Source organism: Harpia harpyja, chromosome 11, assembly GCF_026419915.1.
Source record: "Harpia harpyja isolate bHarHar1 chromosome 11, bHarHar1 primary haplotype, whole genome shotgun sequence".
NCBI classification, from domain to species: domain Eukaryota; kingdom Metazoa; phylum Chordata; class Aves; order Accipitriformes; family Accipitridae; genus Harpia; species Harpia harpyja.
Window position 1 is genome coordinate 41,710,251 of NC_068950.1, and position 27,601 is coordinate 41,737,851.

The window sequence follows — 27,601 nt, forward strand, 5'->3', positions numbered from 1 at the left end:
CCATGCATGCTGCAGGCAAGCTGTATACACATGCAAAACCAGGGTTTTGAAAAGTATGAGTTCCCTATCCACAAAACACTCATTGTAAATTATTCTTGCCTTGTAAAGAACATCTGTTACAGAATTTAGGATGTGATGCATCCCTTATAAAAAGAGAGAGGGGGGCAAAGGTTGCAGGAGTCACTGATGCTGTGAAAAGGGTGTTCATTATAATTTCTCCACAAGTATAAACAATGAGTGTTCTGGGAGATCTAAGGCTGAGCTCCATTTTGGAACAGGCCCATATCATCAGTGGGAGCTTTCTGCTGTTGGTGGGGTGGAGGACTTTGATTTCCATCAGAGCCGTGGGGTCTTGTTCCTTATAAAAGTGTATCATGCTCCGTTCTCTACTATATCCATTGATATGGGACAAAGGCTGTTACTAACGGCCAAGCTGGGTGTAAGTTTGTATTTTTTTCTGTAAGTTCTTTTATGATCCAAATCTATAAGAAAACAGCCAACATGTAATTCTGCACTCAAAGAAAATTACTTTTTTTCTGTAAATGCAATTTAGACAGTAACTGGAGTTAGCAAAGCTTTGAAGGTGCAGCTGGAGAGAAAAGTACAGTGCCATGTAGAAGGGTGTAGTTAAGTAAAAGAAAGCTTTTCCAGAGGACACAGGGGGCCTGGAAGGGGAGAAATTGGACATGAAACCTTCCAAACAAGGCCAGAGTGCAAGTTTATTGCAGTCTTCAACAGCTTGCATTGCACTGGTGGCTGGAGCTCATGCTGATGGGCCACATTTTGCTCCCTACCATCTCTGTTGCTGAGCCTAATATGCGACTTATCTGTAGCTGTATGAGTGCAACCCTGTTTACTCCTGGTGGTGTGTATGAGAAGGGTGACTGAGAGTTAAATTCCTTGTATTTAGATATTAGCTCTATCTGAAAGTCTTGAAGATCTGCAAATAAACCTTTCCTGGGAAGTTAGAACAAATGGAGAAAATGATGTGCAGGAGAGGTCAAGTCACCAGAGCAAGATGACAGGGTGAGAGCAAGGTCCCAGTCAGGAACCTCTGGTTTGCTCCCAACCGCAATGCATACTGTATTTCATCCTGCCTGAAGGAAGTGGGAAAAATGATTTCATAATCCTTTGTCATGAGGTTGGGTATGCTGCATGTCATGTGGACAAAGCCATTTGTTCAAGTAGCTTAAGCGGAGGACTCCTCAAAAGCTGCTGAAATCTCATGGCCTCTCCTGCCTCAAAGGAGTAATGTCCTGCATCCAAACTAAACACGGATGGCTCCTTCCCTGCTTAATCTTGAGTGCTGACCAAGACCTGCTTCTTTGTTCTCAATGGTGTCTTTTGTATCTGGGAGATTTTGCTGCTCTTTCTGCAGCATCCTTTAAGCACAGTAGGCCAAGATGATCTAAAAAGTCATCTGTCACTCTGAAAATTGTAAATTATTGCAGTTTGTCAAACTTTTTAAAAGCAGCAACATTAATAATATTTGGTGTTTTGGCGGTTTGGCCGAGTCCCTCACTGCTGGTGTTGTTGTTGGTGTGTCACTGTCAGTATTTTGTACTGAACTATCTAACAGCTGTCTTGGCTTCCTTCCCCACTAAAACAACTGCTGCTTCACAAAGAACACAGATAATTTTGTCTTCCTTGATATTAACAGATCGAGAGAGGCCTTTGCCAATACAAACTGATCTTTTATTTTTACAGTCTGAGAGAGATCCTTGGTAGAATTTGTTGTTCTCTTTTATTCTGTACTTGGAGACTAGTTGACATCTAATCTTTTCATTTCAAGTGATGCTGAGTGGGTGGGACATCTAGAAGGGAGATAAAAACTCTCAGAAAAGAATCAAAGTTAAAAGGAACCCGAAGGCAAAACAAAAACCCCTGCACAAGGCACCAAAATGAAAGGGCTTGTTTAAAGGCGGAACAGTGACAGCACAGTCTTCATCTAAGTTTTAAAAGGCAGTAAAACGAGAGATGCTGCACTGAGATTAGCGTTCGTCTCCCGCCACGTCCACAAATTCCATGCTTGTGCGTGGGAAGGAGAGTGGCATCATACACCAAATGGGAAATGCTGCTGTTCCTGCTTCAAAAGCCAGACCTGGACAAAGATCCGCAGCATCCACAGCAGGCCATTTTCCTCCTGCTCTACAAAACCTCTCTGTGTGGTGACAGAGGTGTTCACCACAGAGGTCTTCATGGTACGGAGTCTGCGGAGTGGGATATTGGGACGTTAACAGTGGCTTCAGCAAGACTAAAATGCAAACCTGTGTGTGGATGGGCTTGTCCATGAGCTTCTGGTCCAGCTGCAGTTAGTGGCAGGCATCCTGGTGTGGTCAGTGGTTTAATACTCAATGGGAGGCCAGGACTTGGTACTTGGCGCCTGCCATGGAAATGTTGGTGACAGAAGGTTAGATGCACCCGCTACCAAACAGGAGGAGAGAGTCCTTCCTGGTGTGAAACCGCTTACTTCTGTGATCATACTAGGTCCAGTTTTTAGTAGATTGTTCAGTGGATTAGTTAGTTTGGGATGAAAGTAAGAAAATTTAAATTTGAAAATAGTGGGGGTGGGTTAGAGGAAAATTTTAAACTGGAGTTAAATATTGGGATGTAAAATAGGGACAATATTTGGGTTTTAATGCCATTAAAAGCAAAACTCCTGTCAAATGCATAGTATTGAGGGGCTCATCCTCCAGAATGCCCTAGGGGATTTTAGATGGTAAATCTCCTACTGATTCAGAGATGGCTTAGGTTCTTTGAAAAAATCTGCTAAACACCTTGAAGACTTAGCTTGTGATAGCTGCATACTATTAATTTCCAGCAACTGGTCTTTAAAATACCTTAAGTTATGCATTGCTAGTCTATCAGGCAGAACTAAGGTCCTTTCCGGAGCACTCTTATGTCTGCATGTCGTATCACAGTCATCTTGACGGTGACATAGCAGGCTGCCATTGCTTCCTTTCACCTGTTTCTTCTAGAGTCATCCAGCCAAAAATGTGGTGCTCTTTCCAGATGTTCCCCTAATGTCACATCTGTGCAATAAAAGGTCAGGATCTCTGGGTCTTTCTTATTTGGACTGGGTGAAGGTAACCATAGGTTTCAGTGCACCTTTGGATTTATAACAGAGTTTTTAATGGACTTTATTGCAAACTGGACAGTTCAGGGGGGCAGGAGTAGCAGAATAAAGAGTTTTTCAGTACCCAGGATGAAATCCTGAGCTTGAGGTCAGTAAAATTAGAATTTCATGCAATCTGATTCAAATTTAGAATTCCAAATTCAGGGCTTAGCCTTGCAGACATATACGTGCCTTGTTGTGCATACATACATATGTAGCCACTGGTCTATTTAACTGTGAGGGTTACCTCTTAGCAGAGTTGGTCATAGACTATTATTTGCAAGTTATCTTCTTGGAGTCATGATGGAAGAAAAGTAGTACAGCAGTGGGGGGGAAATCTGCTAGTTTCAGAGTGGTTAGGTAGGTAAACAGCAATACTTCTCACTCCCTTACTCCCACATGGATAATGAGCTGAACACGTACTATGAGTAATTTGTTTTTTAAGAACTGAAATTGACCCCAGATCAGAGCATCTGTACCATACTGAATGTGTTGTTGAAGAAACTGAAGGCTTATCATTTGAATTTGGGGAGGTGGCTGCACTTCTGTAAAATGTAATAAGATAAAATTATGTGGGGAAAGGATCTTATGTGAAAAATGTAAGAGATTATTTTTAAGGGATTACCAGAGGGCACCTGGACAGTACGGTGTACTGTAAACACCTATAGAGATTGCAATAGAAAGCATGCTACCCCTCCTCCCTTACCCCAGCATGTCAAGCAATTCCTCCTATTTATTTATCAAGCAACCTCAATGACTTCAAGTTCCACAAATTATAAACGTTTACCTGCAAACAAAAAAGCCACCTATTAAGTTGGTGGAGTATTCAGTGAGATGTTTTCTTTTGTGTTTGAGATATACCTTTATTTAATGATAGCAGACTGGTGTACCCGACAGTCCCCTTGCATTTCCGTGCTACCTGCTTGTGTGTGTGTGTGTAATATGTAAGTTTTTTCTTTACATCTGGTGTTATTTTTGCATGCCTGGTTAAGATGCCTGCCTATCAGATTAATATTTATTTAATGACTAGTGTTAGGTAGCAAATAAGCAACATGTAGATTATGTGATGTAATCTGTGTAAAGAGTAGTGTACGTTAGCTAAGCATGTTGGTCACCGTCAGGTCACCCTCTGACTGCAAATACCACAAAAAGCTGTGGCAGAGTTGTTTTTTCCTCCCACTTAGAAAAGAAAGCTCTTGTGATAGCTTGTGTACCAGAGCAGTACTGTTGGCACATGGTGACTCTTTAATAGCTTTACTATAAATAAAAGCAAAATATCTTCATGATATAATTCCTTCTGGAAATACATTGGTGGTGGTTTGTTAAATAGATGTTTCGCAGCAAGGTCAGGGTTCTCTACAATATTTGTGTGATACCGAGCGCCTGAGGCTTCTCCAAAGGCTGTGCCAAATGGAAGAATTCGTAAGACTGCTCTTCTGCCTGTTCTCTGTGGGCTGTCTCTTGTCACAACCCAGCTGGCCTCCAGGCAGAGAAGCTTGATAGAAGCGGAGACCTGGCTCCCACGCCGGCTCTGTCCTGAAGTCCAGGTGCAACGAGGTCCAGCCATTTGGCTGTGTGAAGCTCGAGCCTGTATTCAAGCACGGGCGTTTAGGCATGGCCAAGATGTTTCTGTTGGAGCACTTCATCCCTCAGGAACAAAAAAATGCATAAGGGGAATTACTGTCCCATCTTCCTGCACCACAGGTCTCAGGCTTGTCAGGGTGAACAAAAAGGAGCTATAGACAGGACCTGGGGAGGGGCAGCAGAAGAAAGAGAGCCGATGTTCATGATCTTCTCGCCCCTTTCCTTACCACTGTAAATGCTGACCACAGTGTGTTCACTCCCATGCCAGGTTAACCCTCCTGAGGGCTGGTTATGTGAGCACAGGACTCCAGTAGCTGGTGTACAGGACCTTCCCACCATTTGCCATTTCTCCCAGGCTTCTTCATGCAAGTGTGAAAAATCCAGCTTGAATCACTAACTTTGCATTTCCAACTCCTTGTATGTGCTAAAACTGAGCGAGCTGCTTCTGGTACAGCTCTGCACTGAAATGGATATGCCCCTGACAAAGCTTCTGCTTGGTTTTCAGGTTAATTTATAAACTCTATTTCAAGTTTACATTGGAAGCACTGACATGATCTCTGCCATGGTGGTCCTACTGAGGCACAGAAGGCATAACTTTGGATAAGCATCACTTGAACAGCGTGCCCGAGCACATTTTAGTGCCTAGTCTTCCAATGGTGTCTAATAACTTGGGTTTGTTCCTTATATCAAATACTTAGGCCTGACTTTTCCAAACTGCTTACATAAAATACAAATATTGAGGCTTTCTAGAGCTTAGAAAATTATTTCCAAGTTGGAGGGAAGCAAAAAAATGATAACACTTCAGCTGGAAATAGGAATAAGCAATATAATTCTTTCTCTTACCTCTGTAAATATTTAGGTGAAAAAATAAGTTATGATTAGCTATACCTGTTGACAAGCACTCAGGTCCTGGCGATTATGGGTTTTTTGATACACCTTTCAGGAGTATAAGTTCATCCCCAAACTAGGAAGATCCTAAACCACTTAGATACATTAAAAAATTCTCCTGCAAGTCTTGGGTTAGAAACATTGACTCATGAGAGACCTTAAGGATTGAGTGGTTTGAAACAAGATCAAGAACTCGAAGACAAGTTAATTAAATATACTGAAACCTCTTTCTTCCAAAACCTGCTAATCCAAATGACTTGGCCAGCTGAATGGTAATGTGTTCTCCCCTGTGCCACTCCTGCTGCCATGGCTACATTTTGTCTTAAGTCAAAACTTTGGCTTTAAGGAAAAATAGAAAAAAAAAAAAAAGCAGCACTCTGGTATGTCTGACTACATACTAATATTAGCAAACATAACCTTGAAATAGCATCAACGTTCATTAATCTGAGCACTGTTCTAGTCCAAAAATGCTCAGATTACTGACGTTCACTGCAATTTTCTTCCCCATGCCACTATCAATAGCAGTCTTAATACCAACCTTTGAATATACTAATTGCCTCCAACTGTCTTTAGGCAAATAAATAATTCTGTGATGCAAGATGAGGGAAAGGAGTTGGGTTTCTGAGTAGGTTAACTTGGGCATTTTCCAGTCAGCAGATACATATATGCTCTCATTTAGCTGTTTACAGATTTTCTGCTACAGGAGTTTGGTAATGCATTTTATGCCTATAGGTGGAAGCTTAAGGCAAACTTGGGCACTCCAGGCTGTTCTTCAGCTGGTGAAGTCATCGTAGCTCCGCAGTAATCAAGAGCTCTTCCAGCTGACACCAGCTACTGCTTTGAGAATCTGTGAGCTGTCTTCGACCTCAGAGCTCAGCTCCATCTGTAAAGTAGATTTCATGGTTTCACATATACATTGAACATATGACGAAGTATTCCTTGTGAAATTAAAGGTTTCAAAGGAGCATCTTTTCGGTCTCTGAGAAAGTGAGAGCATGTCCTTGTAAGATGTGTTTGTACATAATGTAGATTTTAAGTAAATGCTAATTGCTAAGTTGTGTGTTACTTTGTCTTCAGAATGTCTTCGCTCAGCCTAAGAAAACAATCTCTAATACCTATGAAAACAAAATTGTTAACTTTTTATATACAACCATGTTAGTCTTAATTGGTATCTGTGAAGTAATTCTAGACACCCACATATATAGAAAGTTAATTTAGGATTTTAAGAACTATTATTTTTTCCTAGTGCTCTCTCAGCACCAGCTACATAAATAGATCCAGAACATAGCTAGTAAATTTAGAAGGGGCAGGCGGAGGGGACTCGGTTGTGTCTGGGTCAGCTGTGGTTGATGTCCTGGCTTCACCATGGTGGATTCCTCGGGACGACGACAGAGATCCATACCCACGTGCTTCGCTGTTCCTTCAGAAACAGAATGTGTTCGCTGCTGTCACCTACCTCCTTCCCTGAGAAACCTCAGACCTGGTCAGAAGGGATGCAAATTGTCATTCATCGCTCAAGTTTCTCTTAGGAGCTGTAAGTCAGTCAAGGATTATAAATAGGCTGAACAAGATAAGGAATGCATGTGGTATTCCTTATAGTTTTAGTCAATGCACTCTAAACCAACTTTGTGGTCCCATCTTTTTTCTAAAACTGTGGAAACTGGAAGACGTGACGGTTTTGTTAAGCTAAATGGTTTTGGTGACACCATTGACTGGTAGACTGTTTTTAAAAAGTACACCAGGTAAAAGTACACTTGGTAAAGTGTACTGTAAATATAAATTGCCAGCTTCTTTCTGCAAAAAGACATAGCAACTGGAACTTGTCCTCATCTATTGTTTCCTCCCTGCAGTATATAAAAATGATGAGGTGCCTTGTCAAGCAAATGCTTCTTTCGGAGCTCTGTAGCTTGCTGATTTTTTTTTTTTTTTCTGCATTGGCTTTTGAGTCTTGCATCCCTAAACGGAGCATCATAGGCGGTCATGAGTCACTGTACAGGAACTAAATGTCAAAGTTGAAATAAAGTTTACTGCCACAGTTGGTGTGAACAGTGTGACTGGCGGTGTGTCATTCTCATAGCATGGATGTCTGGGCAGGGGAGAGCTAGGTTGCCCCCTCTTAGAGGAGAGCATAATTCGACAGAGGTGTCACTGAAAGCACGGCAGCTCCTGCCTTGATGATCTTTAAAACGTACATTTGAGGGATTCAACAGACCTTGAAAACAAATGTGGTGACCCAAAATGATATGCAGGGCAAAGTGCCCTTCAAGTCAAGAGAGCCGCCTCTGTGCCACAGCGTGACTCTGCAGACATGCTCGCACCCCAGCAGTATGGCGTGTTTTCCTGGAACAGCTGCGTATGGATAATTGAGGAGATCTCAAACCTGAGGTGCCATACAGAAGGCAAGGCTCCGCTGGGCTCTCTCCTGCGGCCTTACGCTGGAACAGTATGTGAAAATTGTCTGTCTCGGATCCTCATCTGACCTCCTCTTAACAGAAACCGCTGTAGCACTTAATGGGGAGGGCTAAAGGATTGTGACAGAAAACTCTACCCTGCTCCTGTGTTAGGAAGTAACACTCAAGACACTTGTTTTGGCTCGTTTCCTGCCCTAATGTCACCCCTGCCATCATGGGCTCCCCTTCTTGCAACTCATAGTGTTGAAAATAGGAGAAGATGGAGGAGTCGCTATGGCCTTGCTGATGACAGCAGAGACTGGGCTCTTTCTGCTACTGACTTGCCCAGGTAGCTCAAGTAAATTGCTTCAGTGTGCTAAGACTCTGATTTGTCTTCTGAAAACTGTGTGGTGGTTTTTCAAACTAATTTGAGATCAATGGCTGAAGCCTGTTGTTTCACTACTAAGTGCTACGAAACATAAAAGGTTAAAGCGCGAAAATTAAAAACAAGAAGCAGAAACAAAAAAAGTTGCAAGAATTCCTTGCTCCTTAAATTGAGACTTCTTGGGAGCAAGGATCATCCTTTCTGAAGACTGAGCAAGTGTCAAATGACAACTGTAAATAGTCAACGATGGTTTAGGACCATAGTTTTAGGCTAGGTTGTGCCACTGTGATGGGAACTCAGCACCTTTGATTTCTAGGGGCGTTAAAGTCACACAACATCTTGCAGTTTGAATATTAGGTTTTTCTCTTTTCTCATCTGGCTCTAAAGCTTCATTCCCATTCAGTAGAACTCCATAAATAAATAAAATAACTTAAAAAACCCCAACAACTGACAAACTGCCCTCTTGGTATTTTTAGGTCTTTTATGGAACCTTGTTTATAGAAAGTTATTTATAGATTTTTGATATGCTCCCAGCTAACCTGCCTTGCTGGCTCTTTGCAGAAGCCTCTGCACGACTGTAGTACATAGCAGCACCCCTGTAAGTGTCAGCATTCCTCTGCAAAGTTGGCACTTCGGCAAGGACGTGCTAGGTACATGACACAACTCAGGAGGTACGTATTGTCCTACATAAAGTGCCAGCGCTGAGCCTGTTCCAGTTTTATTAATTCCCATTGCCTACATACAGCTTGAATATTATTATAGACAAGGAGTCATTCTCCTCCTAATTTGTGCCTCCTGGTCATAGTCTGTAGTGCTTCCTAAGGACAGGAGAGAAAAACTGGGAGCAGTGGATCGTAGAAGTCTGAGTCTGTGGAATGAAGTTGAGAGCAAGAAGGAGAGTCGTCAGTTGCCAGAGTTCTCCAAATCAAAGTGAATTAACCAAATCTTTTTAAATAGGAATGAGACAGGGTAGGACTCGTGGTTGAGAAAAATCACGGTAGCAGAGATTTGGAGGACGCAAATGGTGGAGATCTGTGATTCTGAAATGTGTTCCAAATCTGGTCCTTCCAAAGATCAGTCGCAGTTGTGCTTTGTGTACTGCTTTGCTGCTTGCTGGGACTAGGCTTGGGCCAAATGCTCTTGGTCTCAGAGAGCACATAAGGTGCCAGGTCAGAGTCTAAGCATTGCTGACTTGCAGCAGCTGCAGCATGGCTTGGATACTGTCAGGATATTCTGCTTTGCTGACTCTGAATGTCACGTTGACTGTTTGGGCACTTCTGGCCTAAAAGAGCACGGGAGCACTTCTGGGACTGAGTCCTTTCCATAGGCTCAGCAGGAGTCAGCTGTCATGGCACCTAAAAGGCTGGAAGAGCCATGGCTAATGGTAACAGGGGTTAGGTTCAGCAGAAGGAGGCACGTGTAAGCAGCAGCTTTTCCCAAAACTTGAGAAAAGGTCAAAGCACGTGGAGCTGGCATTCTGGGGCAGTCCTACTGCTTGTAACCTGTGTAACTCTATCCTTATGAAGCCATTCCCAGCTTTTCCAGGAGAAAGTGAAACCGTTTCAACTTTGCGAAAATACCTGGACCTCACACTTACCTTACGGTAGACCACTTACACTTTCACCTCTGTCTCATCAGACCCTAAAAATAACTAAATTTTGTCTCCAAAGTCTTGATATCTCTCCAAGCTGTGCTCTTATTGCTTTTGGACCTCCAACTCTTGTGAGTCATATCTGCAAATTACATGAGTCGGGTTTCAGTGGTGACCATCTCAAATCAGCTGGCCATTTAAGGTGGAAAAATTCACCATTAGTTCATGTGTTTTTATTTGGTCTATGGTCTTTGTGTTGTGAGTCTTTGCCGTTTCTCTTTTCTCTTATTTTTAAAAGTATAATAACATTGAATTGTAAGTTTGCATTCAGGGCTGTTGTAACAAAAACTTTGCTCTGCTGGCCTCGGAGGCATTATTAACTTAAGATGTCCTTAAAACAGAAAAATGAGTTTCAGGCTCCCTGATTTACCTAAAATCAGCGGGGTTTGCAGGTGACAAATAATACGAGGAGCCTAAGTAGGCCTTGGCAAGCTGAAGGGCACTTGGCCAGCGTGGCCGTGCTGAGCGGGGATGATGAGTATTGACAGGCACAAGCTGTGGGAAGCATGTAGGTGCCTCCAGCTGCTGCCAGGAGTTTGCAGGGACACCGAGACAAGACGCACTTGCCATGCGGAAGGAAACACAGGAAACATTACGTTTCCCAGAGCAGTGGCGGGGAATGGCAAAGAGTGTCCTCTACGAGCTCAAATTTACAAAAAGGAAAGCATTTTGTCAGCTGCAGCTTCTGACAGAATGAGGATTGTGGGTTTCTGCATTCAAAACCAAATTTCGTTAAATTGGCAAGCAGCTACTAGTGCTAATGTGAAGAGTTCTTCCAAACTCTGAGAAAGGGAATTTACACCGTGCTGAAAACAGCAATGAAATCACACTGTTTCCTTCCTTGCTGCAGCTAGCCTTTGTACTGCGCTTAACGTGTGTTTGCTGTTCCAGAGTAGACAGGGGACTGCTAATACTGCTTGTCTGGAAGATATGAACGTAATATAAGACAGCTATTCAAAGGCTACTGCTGTCTTGTGAGTGATTTATGGTACGCAGGAAAGATTCTGATGTGTCATGCTGCAGGGGGAAAGGAAAGCGGGACCGGGGTCATGAACAAAAAGGAATTTGCTTATCCAATTTCCGTCTCTTTCTGAATTTGATTGGAACTCACAGTTGTCAGGCTGTGTTTAAGTCTCGTCTTTACCAACGCCTCCTTAACTGCGGAAGGTCAAAACCAATTATTGTTTTGCCTCCAGGGACTTTCCTTCTTCAGAGAGACCTTACAGTGGATATTCTTTAAACCCTTTCCCTTCCAATTAAGGCAGCAAATTCCTTTTTTAGAGGGTTTTTCAGGGGGTGGGGGGACAGTAATCGGGAGACTGATAGATTTATCAATAGCCTTGAAAAACAAAGCCTGTATGTCTCAGGAAGCTTGAAGTCTAATTCCTTTCAATGACTTTTCTCACTCTGAACTTTAAATCTGTCGTTTCATTACACCGGGAATGGAAAGCCCCTAATTTTCCCAGGCTACAGTTTTCCTCTGTTTTTTAACCCTCAAATACCATGTGGATTTATGCCTCTGAGTACCTGGTGTTTAAGTTTTTCATGTACATAAAAAAGTTCTCTTTTTGGTAGGAATTTACAGCTTCATGGAGTGGAGGCAGTTGTGAGAGGCTGTACCTACATCAGCAGCTATAGTCTGACAAGTAATGAAGAAGTCTTCCAGATCTCCAGGGTGGAAAGGGAGAACATCCTGAGATAGTTTCAGATTTATTTTTTTTCCTTTCCTTTCCTTTCTATTATGGACAGCCTTGTTTTCAGTTTTATAGACAGTATCTCCTGCTCCAGTCCACTGACACCCACTAAAGCCTGTGTCAGCAGATGTTTTTTTTAATGCACATCTGTATCTTGGGCTGCTGTCATTATTCTTTTACCCATTGGAGGGGTTAAATATACTGTTTCCCCTATGTTTTGAATGTACCATTTGTTGTGGGAGAAGTAGCAGCAGAGCAGACAGAAGATAATGTCTCTTGAAAGAGAAAATCCAACTGTAGGGTCAGGGGAGGGAGGCTGCAGAGGGACAGTAGGTAAAGGAAGCAATACTTTGGTATTGCAGTTGGTACTATACATGGCAAAAATACTTTGCTATTTGTATCAGGATGAACTGTAAAAACATAGTACTTGGTGTGAGGTGTAACCCTTGCACTTCACCAGGTGGTACTGTACACTGTAATGTCTAGGTGACTGAGATTATATTGACCATACTGGCTGCTCCTACAAAAATACTAGATTGTGCATAATATTAAAGGAAGTCTGTTTTTCTGGAGCTGGCAGATTTAAGACTCTTGATTAAATGCATTCACAGCTTCACTGAAAAATTGCAGAACGATGATGATGTGATTATAGGGCAGCTGTGGTCTTGAGGACTGAGAATAAGGAGTGGAATTAGGAGATGTGAGTCTTGTTCTTGATCTGCCACAGTCTGTTTTGTAAGATCCTGGACAGGTCATTTAAAATGCTTTGACTACCATTTGATAGACCTATTTTAGATGTTTACTTTTGGAGGACTCAACTCACTCCTTTGACTGTGTTACCCACAGAGAGTGTGGAGTGACTGGCTCAGATGCTCAGGTTTCCATCCTAGATGCCTGAATTTAATCAGATAATTCCTAACTGCTGTGCGTAATGGGGCTGACGAGTGCCCTGTCAGTCAAGACACTATTTGCAATTGGTTTATAAAGGGTTAATCTATTATGAATGTCTCGATCAGTCATTACATACAAAGTTGAATAAGTCTAGAGGGTGCTGACAAATGACTTACAATTTACTGTTCCTGTCTGCAACATGCATATAACAAGGGGTAGCCAGGTATTAATCCTTTCTAAAACATCCATAAATAAAACTTGAATACTAAGTGTGGCTGAAATACTCTTAGGTATGACTCTGAAAGCAGAGGTGCAGAGTACTGTTTTCTTTGACACGGTGCTAGCCTTCAGCCCTGAGATCACATCTGGGCAGACATCTCAGCAGCAGTGCTAAGAAATATGTTATTGGCTGAAAAGAATGATTCCCTTCTTACCCAGAGTAAAGAAAATCATCCAGGTCTAATAATAACTTCTAATCTCGCCCCACCAGACTAGTGCAGATAGCGCAACAGAAATTTCCTTTTCAACTCCTGGGAAAGCCTGTCCCCAAAGAGGGCTTTTCTTTTGATAAGGTGTCTCTCCTATCCCGCGCTGCTGAACCAGCCTGAATCAGCACGTCACCCTGTGAGTGCAGGAAGATCCCGGTCTCAGCCGCTGAGTCACATGAATAACTGGAATAGTTCTGCAAAGCAGAATTAATTCCCAGAACCTCTTCAGGCATATACCAGCAGGCACATGCTTTTGCTCCAGCATTACTTTAGAGCTCTGTGATGTAGTGGAAAGGACACTACTGATATTTTTAATTGAGATAAAGCAGTTTACCTGGTGTTACAGTGTTAAACCTTACAAGTTTATTGTTGACACTCTCCTGCTCCAAGAAGATTTAAGACTAAGCCAGGACATAACAGAGCTATTAGGGTTAAGCTCAAATCAACTGTGCAATGACTCAGAGCTTGTAGTCCTTTCAAACCAAGTGCTGGGGGGAGAAGCTTGTTATTATTAACTATTGAGTAGCTTGTGGTTCATGCAGACTGTTTAGCCAGCAAACACATCTAAGGAAACTCTCTGGGTTTTTTGATCTATTATACTTTGGCAAAAAAGTCCGAGTTACAAGAACAGTAAATCAACAGCACTGAGATTCTGGTTTAGCAAAGTCCATAGACTACATGCTTGAAATTTGGGCAGAGATATGAAATTCTCTATATGAACCTTTCAGTCCTAAAACTTGTAGATGCTGCCTGTGTGTTAAAGAAACGAACTCACCTAAAACAGGGAGGTGAGGGAGGAAGGCTCTGTAGCAAGTGCAGAATCCAGGTATTGCTCCAAAAAGTGGACCAGGGTGTGGGGGCTGTAACAGGGAAGTAGGATGAAATAGAATAATAGGAAAGCAAGTACAGGGTTAGAGGTTAACAAAAAGCGTGAGAGTTTTTCCTTTTAAGCTGTATTCAGTGTTATCTGAGTAATAGTGTTAAGCTGACCAGGCATGCAGGGGAATGAAGAAGAAACACCACGTGTACTTCTACCTGTTGCTCTTGAATATATCATAAATGTATACAGGATAATCTGCTCTATAGTCCAGCATCACTGATAAGAAGAACTGGTTACATGGCTTTTATTTCTGTCCTCTCTTCATTGTTCTAGAATATTAAAGTCAAAGTTCGTGCCATTTCTCTGCAAAATGCTGTAGTTTTTAATATATGTTAGTCCTTCAGAAAACCTTATGTGGTGTTACGCTTGACCTGTTGTTTTCAACAACCATCACAAAAGAACATGAAATTTAGAAGTTCAATATAATTGGGAAATATTACTGAAGGGGAGCTCTAGGGCCAGCATTTAGAACTCTGGATGCTTTGAGTTTTGCCCACAGATGAAAATGTGCCACTTGCTCGAGCTCAAAGGCAGTACCTTTCCCTGTGGTATATCTGAAATGAACGCTCACCAAACCCAAACATTATTTCTGACATCTGTTGCTTGTTTGGATGGCAGAATTTGTGATAATGGTCCGAAGAAAGTATACAGTCCAGTAGCCATGGAAACCTCATATAGTTTTTTCCTGTTTCTTTTTCTACTTTTTCTAGTGAATGAATTGCTGCTGAATCCAGCTGGATGGCAGCCCAAGAGACTGCAGTCCTCAGCTTAGCCACAGCACAGGGCAAACCTAGTCAAAAGCAATGAGCTTTCTCCTTGCATGTTCTCACCAAAGTGCTATTTTCAGCAAGCAATTTTTTTTCAGGAAGAGTAGTTCAGTGCCTCGGGAAGAGTGACCATTCATTCCCTAGTCTCTCTGGCTATGACTAGAAAATAAAATAACCCAAACACAAAGTAGTGTATCGTGACTCATATCCACATGATTCAACTCTTTCCCCCCATTCCTGCGTCCCAAGCAGGTGGCCTTATCCAGACGGCCTGCTGGGAACAGTCCTTGGCCTTCGCTGTCTCCCCAGTGTGCCCAGGCATCGGCTGGGAGAGCGCTAGCTGGGACGGGCCAGTGCCATGCCAGGGAGTGTTCCAACAGCTACACAACCTGAGAGATCGTGGACCAAAGCTGTGGCCTGGTCCTTCTGAGTTTATGGGATAGATATAATCTCTGTGACAGCTGTAAGCAGAGAAGGCAGCTAGTGCCAGCGCCGGGTTCGGTTGTGTGATAGAGACACGAGAACAAGGTCAATGCTGGCCGTCCTCTGCTCCAAATGCTAGCTCACAGAGGAACACCTCTCAAACCAGGGAACCCACAGGCAGAACAAGGATGGCTGGGATTTTCAGGGACTGTCTGAGGTCATCTGGATGTTTTCGCGTGGTACCTAGAGCTATAGGATCTTGATCCATTCTTGCTGCACTCAGCTGCTAATGATTGGTATACCACTGTGCAATTAAGGTGGTTTAAGCATATCTATCTAGATATTGTGCAAGTGTTTGCAGCGATGACTTGTATACTTCATCAACACAATGCATAGGACAGACATACTGTCTGCTGCCAATAAAATGTTTCTCAAATTTGATTTGTGCTATCATACTTTGCAACAAAGAGCGCTTTCATGAGGGCTCGGTCCAAGGATTGTTGGTGCTTACAGCAGCTTTCCTGTTGATTTCAGTGGGCTCAGTATTAGGCCCCCAACATTTTCATTGTGACAGCAGGAGCGATGCTACTGAATGTGCTCAGCTGCTCTTACAATCACCGCTTTCAAAAAACTTGTTTGTTATTTTGTAGGGCTGGCCCAGTATTATTTTCTGAGAATCCAGTCAGCACCTTCACCCAAATGAAACCAGTGTGTGGTTTCATTGTTGTCCTCAAAAGGAACTAGAGGAGTCCTAAAACTGTACAGCTGCTTTGTGTGGCATTAATGCATTATTTTGTAGCTCCATCAAGGAAGCGTTAAACAAATATGTAACATGATTCTGTTCAGTCTTGCCTTTTATTTATTTTCTCCTCAGACAAACAGGAGGTTGATAGCAAAATCATGATTTTAGGGCTACATCATTCAGACAATAGATCTGGCTGAGCAGTAAAGTTCAGTTTATGTTCCAAAATGGAGCAGGACAGGTATTTATTATAGGAAAGCCCCCAGAGTGCAATAGTTAGTGGAATGCTCTTTCTATAAAATTTTACAACCAGATTATAAAATTCCACAGAGAAGATTGTCAAGATGCAATCTTTATTATATTTCAGTCCAAATCTCTGTGTGGCTTCTAAATATGTGTAGTAAGTGTGCCTCTAAATGGACTTGTCCCTGGTCACATGGGAAGTGCGTCATGCCAGAATTGATATCATCATTGGATTATCCTACGTGTTAGCACTTTGAATCTTCACAATGCACTTTGAAGTCTTCAGAGGAAGAGCTTCATGGGAATATTTGGAGAGCCTGATTCAGTTCTTAATTGGACTGACTCATGTTGAGTCACCAGGATATCCATTAGCTGCATCTTTAAAATCCAACACTCAGATTTTCAGAGGACTGTGAGGGAATCAGACCCCCCCCAGTTGCTGCTGAGCTTCCAAAGGATTGAGATATCTGCTTCCATTGTGCTCTCTGGAAAGTGCTGATTTCTAGCCCACCAACCAACACAGGTCTGGCTGCCAAGCCAGCCAATTTCTGTCTTCTTCTGACACCCGGTTGACCAACTGCTTGCCAGGCAGCTTTTGAAAATTATCTCCTGCTCCCTGGCTTCAGCATCACTGGCATCTATTATGCACAAAGAGTTCACCACACCCACACCTTGCCATACTGCAGAAGTACTTGGCTAACAGAAGCAAAGTTAAAAATGCAAGAAGCATTTTCCTTTTAATTTCTAGGAAAGGCTTTTTACGCCATAAATCAGCTCCTTGAACAAACCAGCAAAAGGCAGTGAGTAAGGCACCTGATGACTAAAATAATTTAGGTTGTGGGAAGCAGCAGAATTTGATGTTGAATAGAAATCTGAGTGGGATTCATTTCACCTAACTGAAGCCATCTGAAGTTAAGCATTCAGTCTAAACGAGCCATCCAACTCTTGATCTGTTGTCAATGGGGACAAGTAGGTACTCTGAGATGGTGACTTATCCCATCTGTCATTCTTCTGCTGGGCTGAAATGAATTGCCCTTTGAAGTTGCTTCCTAATACCACTTCCTAATACTCAACAAAATATGTAGAGAATCTGGGGTGGGTAGTTTAGTATTGCTGATTAACACCTAAAGTTAGGTAACATAAAGACTAGCACGAATACATTGCCATGTGCAAAGGACCATATTTAATAAAAGAGAACACTGTTTATAAGGCCAAAGTCTGACATGTATGAAAACAATCATGGAAATCGCCTAAACCATATGTAATCAACCAGACGTAACTGGTCCTGGAAATAGACATACTGGCACTGACAGATACACAGGTGTGGGACGGAGCATCTGCTCCTGCTTTGCAGGTGTGCTGTGGATGCTACCAATTTTTCACTTAACCTTGTTCCAGACATGTCCATGTACTGAAAGTGTCTTAGCAACTTTCTTTTCCTTTATAGGTGGCATTTGTAGCAGATTTTTGGCTCGTTACCACTCCTTTTGTGGTGGGAAAATAGGGAGGCATCTAATCTGTGGACCACCTTGTGAATATCTGCCCTATAAGGCCCTTTCCTAGAGGAAGACATTTTCTTCATTCTGTAGCAACACCACCAGAGAATGAATGACAGACAAGAGAATGAGCAATTCCAACTATTAGGATAATGAAGGGAAAAGAATTGGGCCACTCAGTCATAAAAGTAAACTTTGGCGAACTTGGCCAAACCCATATGTGTGTTCTGGACCCACTTTATTTTACTTCTTTTTGAGGATCCAGAGAAGGATCTACAAACCCCAGCAGCATTATGGGGCTGCTGAAATTTCCATCATGTAGATGCAATATGGGCCAAGATTTGCAAACTTGTGTTTGATGGAGTAAAAAAAAAATCCCTACAAGGTGTTTGCAGAATTGAGGGTAAAGTACTAACGCTATACCCTCACCTGAGGTGTGATTTTGCTTTTTCGTTTTGATAGAATAAAACTCTGAAACTAAGAAAAGTGAGTCCTGACTTAGACTTACTAAAAAGACCCCATGAAACAATGTATGTGATCTGTGACAACTCTTTCTGAACGGCAGATTTGACTTGAGAGTAACTGTGAGCAATTAATTATTGAATGTAGTAAGAAGAATATTTCCTTTGTGTTTCTTACGACATTTCTTTGGTTAATTATATCATGCATCTATTAATATGTAAAGCGTGCTGCTAAAAGTGTTCCACTTCCAAAATTAATAAAAATATGCCAGAAAACTAGATGTGTTATGAATAATACTAGAAATGTTACAAATAATGACGACTGTGGAGTCAACGGGCCTACTCCCACAAGTAAAAATTATCAGGCGTGAATAAGAATTGCAGGATGACAACGATAGTACTTTAAATCTTTGAAACACTTCACACACTTTCACCCTAGAGACACCTTGCAACAAAAGAAGAGGAGAGATGCAGGACCTGATCCTGCACTGTTACGTCAAACAGACCTTTGCCAATGACTTCAATAGGTCTAGGATCAAGCTGTATAATTTGCCTAAGGTTGAACTGGATGTCAGCGGCAGGATGAGCTCAGGCTTCTGGACTCCAGCCCTGTGTACTGTCCGTGAGAGTATACGACCACTTACACCGTGTTATCTTTTAGTGTGGTGGTGACCGTATAAATCACTCCTGCCTTTCAGTTTCATATCATTCTAATATTAACAGGGCTAGAAGTTCCAACCCAAACTATTCTATGATTATATATATATGTATACACCCCCCACCCCCCATACTTAAGAGCTAGACATGATCTCCTTTACCTAAACCAGCTTGTGGACCATGAAGACTAAGGCTGTTTTAAGGCTTGCTTTCTGATGGCCACACTTAGCCCTCCTTGGATCCTAAGAGAAAGAGTAGTAGAGGTGAAATATAGCTGGGGTAGTAAGGCCTGAAGCAGACCAAAATGGAAGGGCTTAGGGGACAGCATAGAAGTTACTGCTTTTTTTTCAGAAGATTGATAAATGTGTAACTCTGGAATAAAACTCACAATCTGCAAAGAGAAGGGATCAGCAGAGCTAGGCAGCAAGGGAAAGGGTTGTATTTGGCCCTGGTTTCAGCTTGCATTTTGGACCTATTCCTGCTGTTGTATCACTCTCTGATGTTTGGCATCCTGGTGCTTGCAGATTGGTATTTGGAAAAAAAATCAGTTGGGCTGACTGACAGTGTGCTGGATATGTTGTCCCAGGGATAACATTTGCTACATAAGCTGAGGACTTGAAGTAGACAGTGTACTTGCTTTTTGCCCACGCCTGCACATGCGTAATTCCCATTGATGTTGCTGACGCTTGTTTGTGAAAAGGCTAAGCGAAGCCCCAAGTTATTTCACTTTGCACTATCAACATTTCAGTCAGAACTAATAGCTGTATTTATGAGGACTGATCAAGTCTGATTGAAGTCTTTCCATAGACATTACAGGGCTTTAGGCTGGGCCCTAACAAAGACCAGATTTTAAAATTTATTACCATATTGCAAAAATGTTCTGCACTATTTGCTTATTGTTGAGTAATACTTCATTTTGGAAACTTTTTTTTCTTCCTGTAGTAGAATGAGAAATCAGGAAAATAATTTTTTTTGTGAACAGGACTGGTAAAAAAAAGTCAGATATTCTATAACTTCTGAAATGATGAATCAGTCCATCAAAACCCCACAACACTGGACAGAGAGAAAGATGTGTCAGGAAGAAGAACCAAACTTTTCATGTGTTGTATCCTTATTTTAGGCAACAGTGCCTTGTTGCTGTTTTGTTCTTTGGCAAATTTTCCTTTTTATCTTGCTTTAGTTACTGTGCTCAGCTTTCTCCAAAAAGAATGTATAACATGGAATGATACCTGAATGGTTAGAAAGATATTTCAACATCATACCTTTGTTCATGAAGACTGTCCTTGAAAAACAGTAAGTGCTGCTAGGATTATTTTAGCTAAGTTTTCTAAGGAAACAAGACTCACGACTAGGATGTATGTGGCAGTCTGTTATTCTCTTTCTAGTGATCCTTGATGGTTTTGGCTGGTATTAACCAAATTTGACTGGGAAGTAGAGGTTAAATACATAAAGTTCCTATAGATTTTGTGCAAATAGCTGGCCAATTAAAGGATAAGGCGTCTTCTTACTGTCCCTTATGAGGGAAATGCAAACACAACCCCTATATCAGAGTCCATATGGTAAAGACAGAGTGGGAAGTAGGTTTCTTTTGTCCCAGTGCTCATGGAACTACTTAGAGAGCAATGAGTTCATCCCTCTTTAAAAGGAAATGCAGCTTATTGTCTAATTGGGTGACTTTTGCTTCATGACAGAGAGGTGCTTCTCAGAGGGCTTTAGAGAAGAAGGTGCCACCCCACACTGGTAAAGACTTGGCACATGGGAAAAAAATAGGGGTTTAAAAATTAAAGATCCAAATGAAAAGGCACAAAGATGCAGAGGTGGCAGGAGCGGGATGAGTGAAGGACGCTGAGAGATGTTGACGGGACCAGATGGGTAGGCAGTACCTCCTTGTGTCTGGCTGAGCATTGGGATGCAAAGCTTCACCGTTGTTTCAGAGCGCATGAACAAGCAAAAGCATTAAAAGAGGCATCAAATGCAGAAGAGGAAGTGAGGAAGCTGATCTTAACAGCTACATTTTTCTGCGTCCTTTTACAAGCACTACGCAGTAGAGACACAATTTAAGGACTCCTATTTTGTTGGCCGAAGCAGAAACTGGTACAGAGTGGGACAGAGGGTACTTCCAGTTAAGAAAGGCTGGGTCTGTCCCTCTGGGCAAGAACCCTGGATATTTTTTCCCTGAAATAACACAGTCCCTTTCCCTCCTTCTTATGCTTTATCTAGACCCTGTCCTTACTGAAAGCAAAGGGAGTTTCCATTGTATTTCTTCAGCTTTTGTCAGTCTTACTCTATTTCAGATACCAGAGAAAGTTCTTTTTAGGGCTTAGTTCTTAGCAAATGTGGAGGTTTATCAGAACTGACTTTTAGTGCCAAATTAATGTGCTGTGCTTGCTCTGTCCCTCTGAGAGTTAGTGAGAAGAGTAAGGTAGGGTGTGAACACACAACATTTCAGCAAGTCTGTGATAACTGCCTGGATGCTTGCTTTTACCCTTGGAAAATGGAAGTTAGCTTAGTTCTCTTTTCCTGAAGGCGGCTTATTTTACGTTTACTGAAAACAGAAGCAAAGCAATAAAGCCACTTTAAGAAGTTCCTTCTACTCTTGGAAGTTCATTTCTGCCCTCATGCTGCAGGTTACTGCCTCCTCTTGGTGCCAGTCCAGCTGTGTATGGAGCTGTGCTTTAAATTAGATCACAGAAATAAACTGGGCTAAAGAAAACAGACAACCCCCCAAATTTTTATTTGGATTTTTTTTTTTTCTACTTTGAATACTTTAGTGATCCAGTTCTCCATGTAGTTCCACAGCAGTTGTGTTGCCACATGAATGGGTGGCAAGCGTAGCACAGGGGCAGAAGCAGAGGTTTGGGAAAGCCTTGCTGCTGTTATAAGGTATCACTGAACTCTGATAGCGTGTGCTCCCTACGGAGTACCTGAATTGCTTCGGTTTCACACTGTATCTTACCTTGCTTTAACTTGTTTCTGTATTCACGGCTAAGGCCTACTACTGGCTATTAGCTGTGTCTTTCTTAAGCAAATCACCATAAGTGCGTTTCATGAAATAACTTCAAACCTCACTAAAGCTTTTTTAATTTATTGACCTGAAGACCTGATCCTGCTTCCACTGTCATAAATGACAGAATTCTCCTGATAGTGAGGCTGGCCGCAAAATTGACAAGTCTTTGTAAATGCTTTAATACCAATGGATTTAGGGATTTCCTCAAGCACTTTATAGTTATGTTCCCAACTTTGTCTCTGCTTCACTGTTGATTGTCTACTGTTCTCCCTAATCCTCCCTGGAATTTCTGGAGCTCCATCTTCCCTTCCCGCTGACAGATAAAAATTTATTATTGCTAGCTTTAATGTTCTTGACATATTGAGATCTCATTCCTTTCATGTAAACGTAGGAATGTTTTGGTGTTTTCTTTTAGTCTTGAGTTGATTGAATCCTCTGTTCAATCTATTATTCTGTTCTTATTAACAACCTAACATCTCAGCTTTTAATTACTCTAACCTTGCTGTTTAATTAGTTAAAGCTTGCTCGTCGCTTTGAAAATTGAAAGTATTAAATACTTTCTCAACATGATTATTTTATATTTGCTGAACAATTAGCACCAGGACGTTTTTAACCTTCTCTTTATATCCAATGATGGAGTAATATCCCTTGTCACTTCCCCCCAGAAACCAAAGACGTACACCAAAACCGTCCGCAGAGTAATTTCTTTAACATCATTTGACTTCTGACAGGGAGAGATTTATCTCTGCGCTACCTATCATTGTCTTTGCCTCAGCTTTCCCCACTTTTATGGTTCTCTTTCTGCTATGGATCCTTTTCAAGTGGTTGCTTAAATGGATCCCAGAAAGAGTTGGGCACAGTGCTACTGATGCATTTGTCTGTAGCAGAACCCCCTTGCCCATGCCAGGAGTGTATTCGTGGTGCACTTACTTTGATTTATGCATTGGGAGATTAAAATTCAGTGCACCTTGGTTGATTATAATTACAGAATTATCTCTCTTATCCAGTAACAGTAAATGTGGAAACAGCTGTCCTGTGTTGGTTTTTCTTTGTCAGGTGAAGGAGAGCAGGCAGTTATCTAGATATCACTGAAGCTGTCTGTGTGAAACACTGAAAAACTAAACAAACCCCCTCAGAACATAATCTTCTTTTTTTAAGGCAATTTACCTGCAAAAGACATGTATATTTGTTATTCAGTAGTAGTCAACAAATGATTCTGATATTTAGTCTTATGAATTACTTGTATTCTCTAGGACTATGACTTTAAAATGTTAGCTCTTATCATTACTGATTGTTATTTGCCACTTAAGCCACCACGTTATTGTTTCCTTATCACTAACCGGGTAACTCCCAAACCCACAAAGACTCATCGCTTTAGTAAGGCTTTTTTTCTGAGGCATATTTATGCAAAGAGAGTTGTATGAATACTTACAACAATGCTCTCTCTGAACATACTCCCTCCTGTAACTCTCTGTTGTGAACAAGTAAAAGACAAGAAAATGGTTGAAACAAATTTGTTTGTATGCATGTGTACCTTTTGGTTACAGTTGACCAAGTTATACCACTGTTGCAAGAGGTCTCAGTGAGAGAAACAGTTGAGTTTCTAGTCTACACTAATTGTGAGACATGGAAAAATTATGATAGTAATAGAGACAGGGAGTTCTTCAGATTCAATTTTCAAGAAGACCATTAGAGACTTTTTTCTGATATAATTTCCAATCTTTTCCTACTCAGCTTTGATAATAAATATCCCTTGAGGACAGCAAACATGAATCTATTGAGAATCTTGGACGAGGGGTTTTAATGATTTCATTTAAAGTGCTGTTCGTTCAATTCTTGCAATCTGTCTGTCTCTTTTCAATTCCTTATGTTTTTACTCAAAGAATTCTCCCTTCCAATTAAGTGAATGAACCTTAGAATTAAGTAAGGCTGTCATAGGAAGTAAAATGAATATGACTGATTTTTATAATATAAATTGGAAGCAATTACCAGTTTTCTATCTTCATGCTTGCTTGGAAAATTTACACTTAACCCAGCAATACACCTTAATTAAAGGCCTATCTATCTATCTATATAACCTTCTCTTTCCAGCAAAAGTCCTTCTGTGAGCTGTATTAAATTTACTACAGCTTCATCTCTTTATTAATAACCTTTTTGTATATTTTCAATTAAGTTTCTGGTCACATTATAGCACTGAGGTAAGAGCTCTGTCTGACCTTTAATAGGATATGGATAATAGAACATCTTTGGCTCATGTTCTCCTTTGGTAGCACAACCTCCCACTTTTACTAAAAACATCTATGGAATTTGTAGATGGCTAAACGTGCGTGTTGCATCAAGAAAGACTGCACCAGACTGCAGTAAAACTCAATGGATATCTATTCACAGTCTCTGAGACTAGACAGTGCTTAAACAACCTCACTTTTTCTTGGTTTTATGGCAAACACCAGTGGGAGACTGTGAATGACTCTTAACATAAGATAAAAATATTTTATTTTAACTGATATTTTCCATATGGCAAGTCATGTTTCTCCCCATGTGAACCCTAAGGAGTGTACTGTGGGGCAGAGGGTGTAGTTACTTTCAGATGATAAGGACCACATCATATTTGAATTCAGATGTTAATGTTCTGGCATTTGGACACCAAGTAGAATTGGCAATTAATGATATAGAATAATCAGGGATGTTTATGCTCCCTTCAAGCCCAAATTATTTCTGGGTGGGAAGAGTATATTTGGTAGCCAGCCAGAGTTTTGTCAATGTGAATATCTGAACCAGCTGCTTTTCTTGCTGTTCTCCCATGGTTGGATTAATCTGTTCTTCTTTATGTCTTTGTCTTTTGTCTTGTAACCTGTAGCTCGTGATGCTCTTAAGAATTTTACTGCCAGAGGCATCAATCACATATTTTTCTCTTGATAGGTGATTATCATTTTACTTCATTTAGTATGAAAACCCCAGCTCCTCTTCGGCTCCATTTTTTTGTTCTCGAATCAGCCTTTCCCTAGTTTAGTTCAACAAACCATACAACCAGCCTCACCTGAAAGTTGCCAAAGCACAAAGGGGACATAGTAAGTTAAATTTGCCAAGGTGACATATCTCTGCATTAATTCTTGTTGATACTTCTGTCTCCATGGATGTCTGAGTGTTTAGGAAGCCTCATCTGGCATGTCCACGTAAAGTGGGGTCTAAAGATCAAAGCAGTAAATTTGTCCCAGATGAGGCAGGGCTTGGTATTTCAGATGGAGAACTTGATCTGTGGCAGACCCTCACTGGATGCCAAGGGAACAGCTCTGGGATGGGCTCGGCTCAGGGCAGGAGTGCCACTCCTGCAACGACGTGACTCACAGTTATTCCCACATGGGTTTGTCCTATTGACTTGAATGCCTGTTTCAATGAATTACTGGTTGAACCTGCTGGTAAATGTGGCGTATCAAAGAGTTGTGGAGCAATACCTTCCTCAGGCGGGTGCTTGGCTCTGAGCACGGCTTTGGAAGTGGCTGAGATCCGCAGATAACACTCACAGAGGTTGCGTTATTTCCGAGGCAGTCCTGCCTTGGTTTAGATGCAGTCCAATGCATCTTGCCCTGGAGCAGCAGAATCTAACAGTCACTGTCTGGGCTGTTTCACCCTTAGTCAGCAGCACTCATGCTTCATCACTGTCCAAACTGAAAATGTATTCATCATCGTCATCGTTTGTACACCTGTCACGATACTGCCTTCAGCTCTACCAGTATTTCCAGCCCAGTCCACCCATTTATCAGCTTCTTCCACAATTATTTCCATACTTCCTTCTGTGTCATAGCCTATATTCCTGGTGTGAACTCCCTGACTTTTTCCACCAGGCTCTGAGTCTTTGCGTCTTTAGCCTCTCTTAAATACACATTTCAGCTTGTTTTTCTACAGAACTGAATTTCCTTCTACATGTATTAGGTTTTGTTCCTGTTGTCCTACCCACTTTCTACTTCCCTATCTGTCCTTTGTGAGTTGAGGAACAATCCCTTGTTTAACATGCAAAGCGTGCAAACACATGCTAAATAATTAGGCAAATATTTTTCAATTGCTTTCATTGTGAATTTTATTATCATTGTTTTGGTTTTACGATGGAAAGCAGAAGCTGACTGAACCAAGGTACCTGTCTGCGAGTGGAACTGGGACTAGACCCTGAATTTCTCAATTCCTGTTCAGGCTAGAGCACATGACTGTCTCCTCTGTATGTTCTCCCCTGGAAAATTTTTATTTACAGAAATAGAAGTTCTGGAACTTCATAACTTTGTAGTAGCAGTTTCTGCAGTATGCTCAAAAGACCGTTTTTTTTATATTCAGGCCATGCCAGCTACATTTCTGCTAAATCATAGGAAAGGAGATTGCTGTAAACACTGAATATTTCTCTACTGTTGTATTTCCCACCGTGAGTTTGCTGTAGTTGCTACCAGGCTGTTCTGTTATTGGGAATAGGAGGGAGTGGCATAAGAGAAAGCACTTCTTTTAAAATGTGGTGCACATTGGAAAGAGCCTCCAGAGCCATGCGTCTGGGAATTGCATTCAGGCTTGTGTTTTGGGGGCCGTTAATGAAGCATAGTCCTAATTGCAAAGGAGAGAAGGGACTGTGAAGCAGCAGATCTCTTTCTGTAGATGAGGCACAGAAGGAAACAGGAGAGGAAAGCCAAGGAGGGAGCTGCTGTAAGCAGTGCTGGTGCTCCAGGACTGGGCTCCCATCAACACCGAAGCAGCAGACTCAACACTAAGTCGCTGTCAGCTTTGCCCCCGCAGCCTGCAGGCTGGCTTCTGCTGCTTGGAGGACTGGCACAGCAGACAGTAGCAGGGCTGGGTGCTCCAGAGGTACCGAGAGAGGGTTCACCGAGTGGTGCATCATCTCCTCCTGTCACGTGCTAACAGGGAACTGGCAGTCCGCTTTATTTGTCATCGCTTTCTTTCCCTCTTCAGGTAAATTCACCTCCCATCCAGTGGCCACTTCCAAACCAGGGCTGAACATGCAATGCCAAAAGGAGAGGACAGAATGCTCCGGCAGACAGACACGCAGGACTTCCTCCCTGCTGCCCTTCGTCAGACTCTGCCAACTCCCAAGGTCAGCCCCTAACAGTCAATTTGTTTTCCTGAATATAATTTTAGAAAGAACTGGAAAGAGGGAAACCTTTCCCGCAACTTTCACTTCTGGAATGAAATAGTTTCTGGATCTCATTTCTGGAACAACAGTTCTGCTTGCTAAGAGGTCAACACAGGGGATTTAAGGGAAGAAACTGAGCTCTGACCCTCTGTCCAGACACTCCTGCAACTGCTTCTGCTGTTCATCTCCCTCACCCTGCTCAGGAGACGTTGGGAGGGGCCGAAGACATGAAAGGACGAGCCTGAACATGCTGTGCAAAGTAGCACATCCTCCAGTTGATCAAAGGGACACTGAGGAATGCCACAGTGCTGGAATGCCATGGATCTGTGGAAAGACCTTCTGGAAAGAAGCGGAGGTGGAGCAGAGATACCAGGCCGCCTGGAAGATGGGATACCAAGGAATTTTGCTAGAGGAGGGCTTGGGCTGAGAGAGATGCCTGGCAAGGGGATGAATTTGCTGGAAATTCAGAAGACGTAGGCACAATATTTAGTTCTTTTGTGATTTAATCCAAAATCATTCCTTCTTTTCCATTTTTCAGAAAGCCCTAGTTCTCATGTCATCTGATTATGTGAGGCTCTCCATCTTCAATTAAAAATAATTCTACTGGTTCTTCAGGTCATAGAGAAAAGCTTTGTACAGATAATCCCATTTGAAAGGCTGAAGCCTAGAGTGCAAACTGCATCCCTTTGGGGCGATGTGTGCGTTTCCTAGTGG

At 41.9% G+C, this 27,601-nt stretch overlaps 1 protein-coding gene across 5 annotated transcripts in view; it reads left to right on the forward strand.

Annotated features, from left to right (window-relative positions):
• FGGY (FGGY carbohydrate kinase domain containing) overlaps nt 1–27,601 on the forward strand; it is a 301,158-nt gene that overhangs the window by 111,171 nt on the left and 162,386 nt on the right. For all 5 annotated transcript variants that reach the window (XR_008237131.1, XR_008237130.1, XM_052801137.1 and 2 more), the window contains one exon: nt 26,707–26,848. Coding sequence is in view for 3 of the 5 variants with exons in the window: in XM_052801137.1 (XP_052657097.1) it covers nt 26,759–26,848 (90 nt within the window). In the remaining 2 variants the exon portion in view is untranslated. The remainder of the gene's footprint in view (nt 1–26,706; nt 26,849–27,601) is intronic.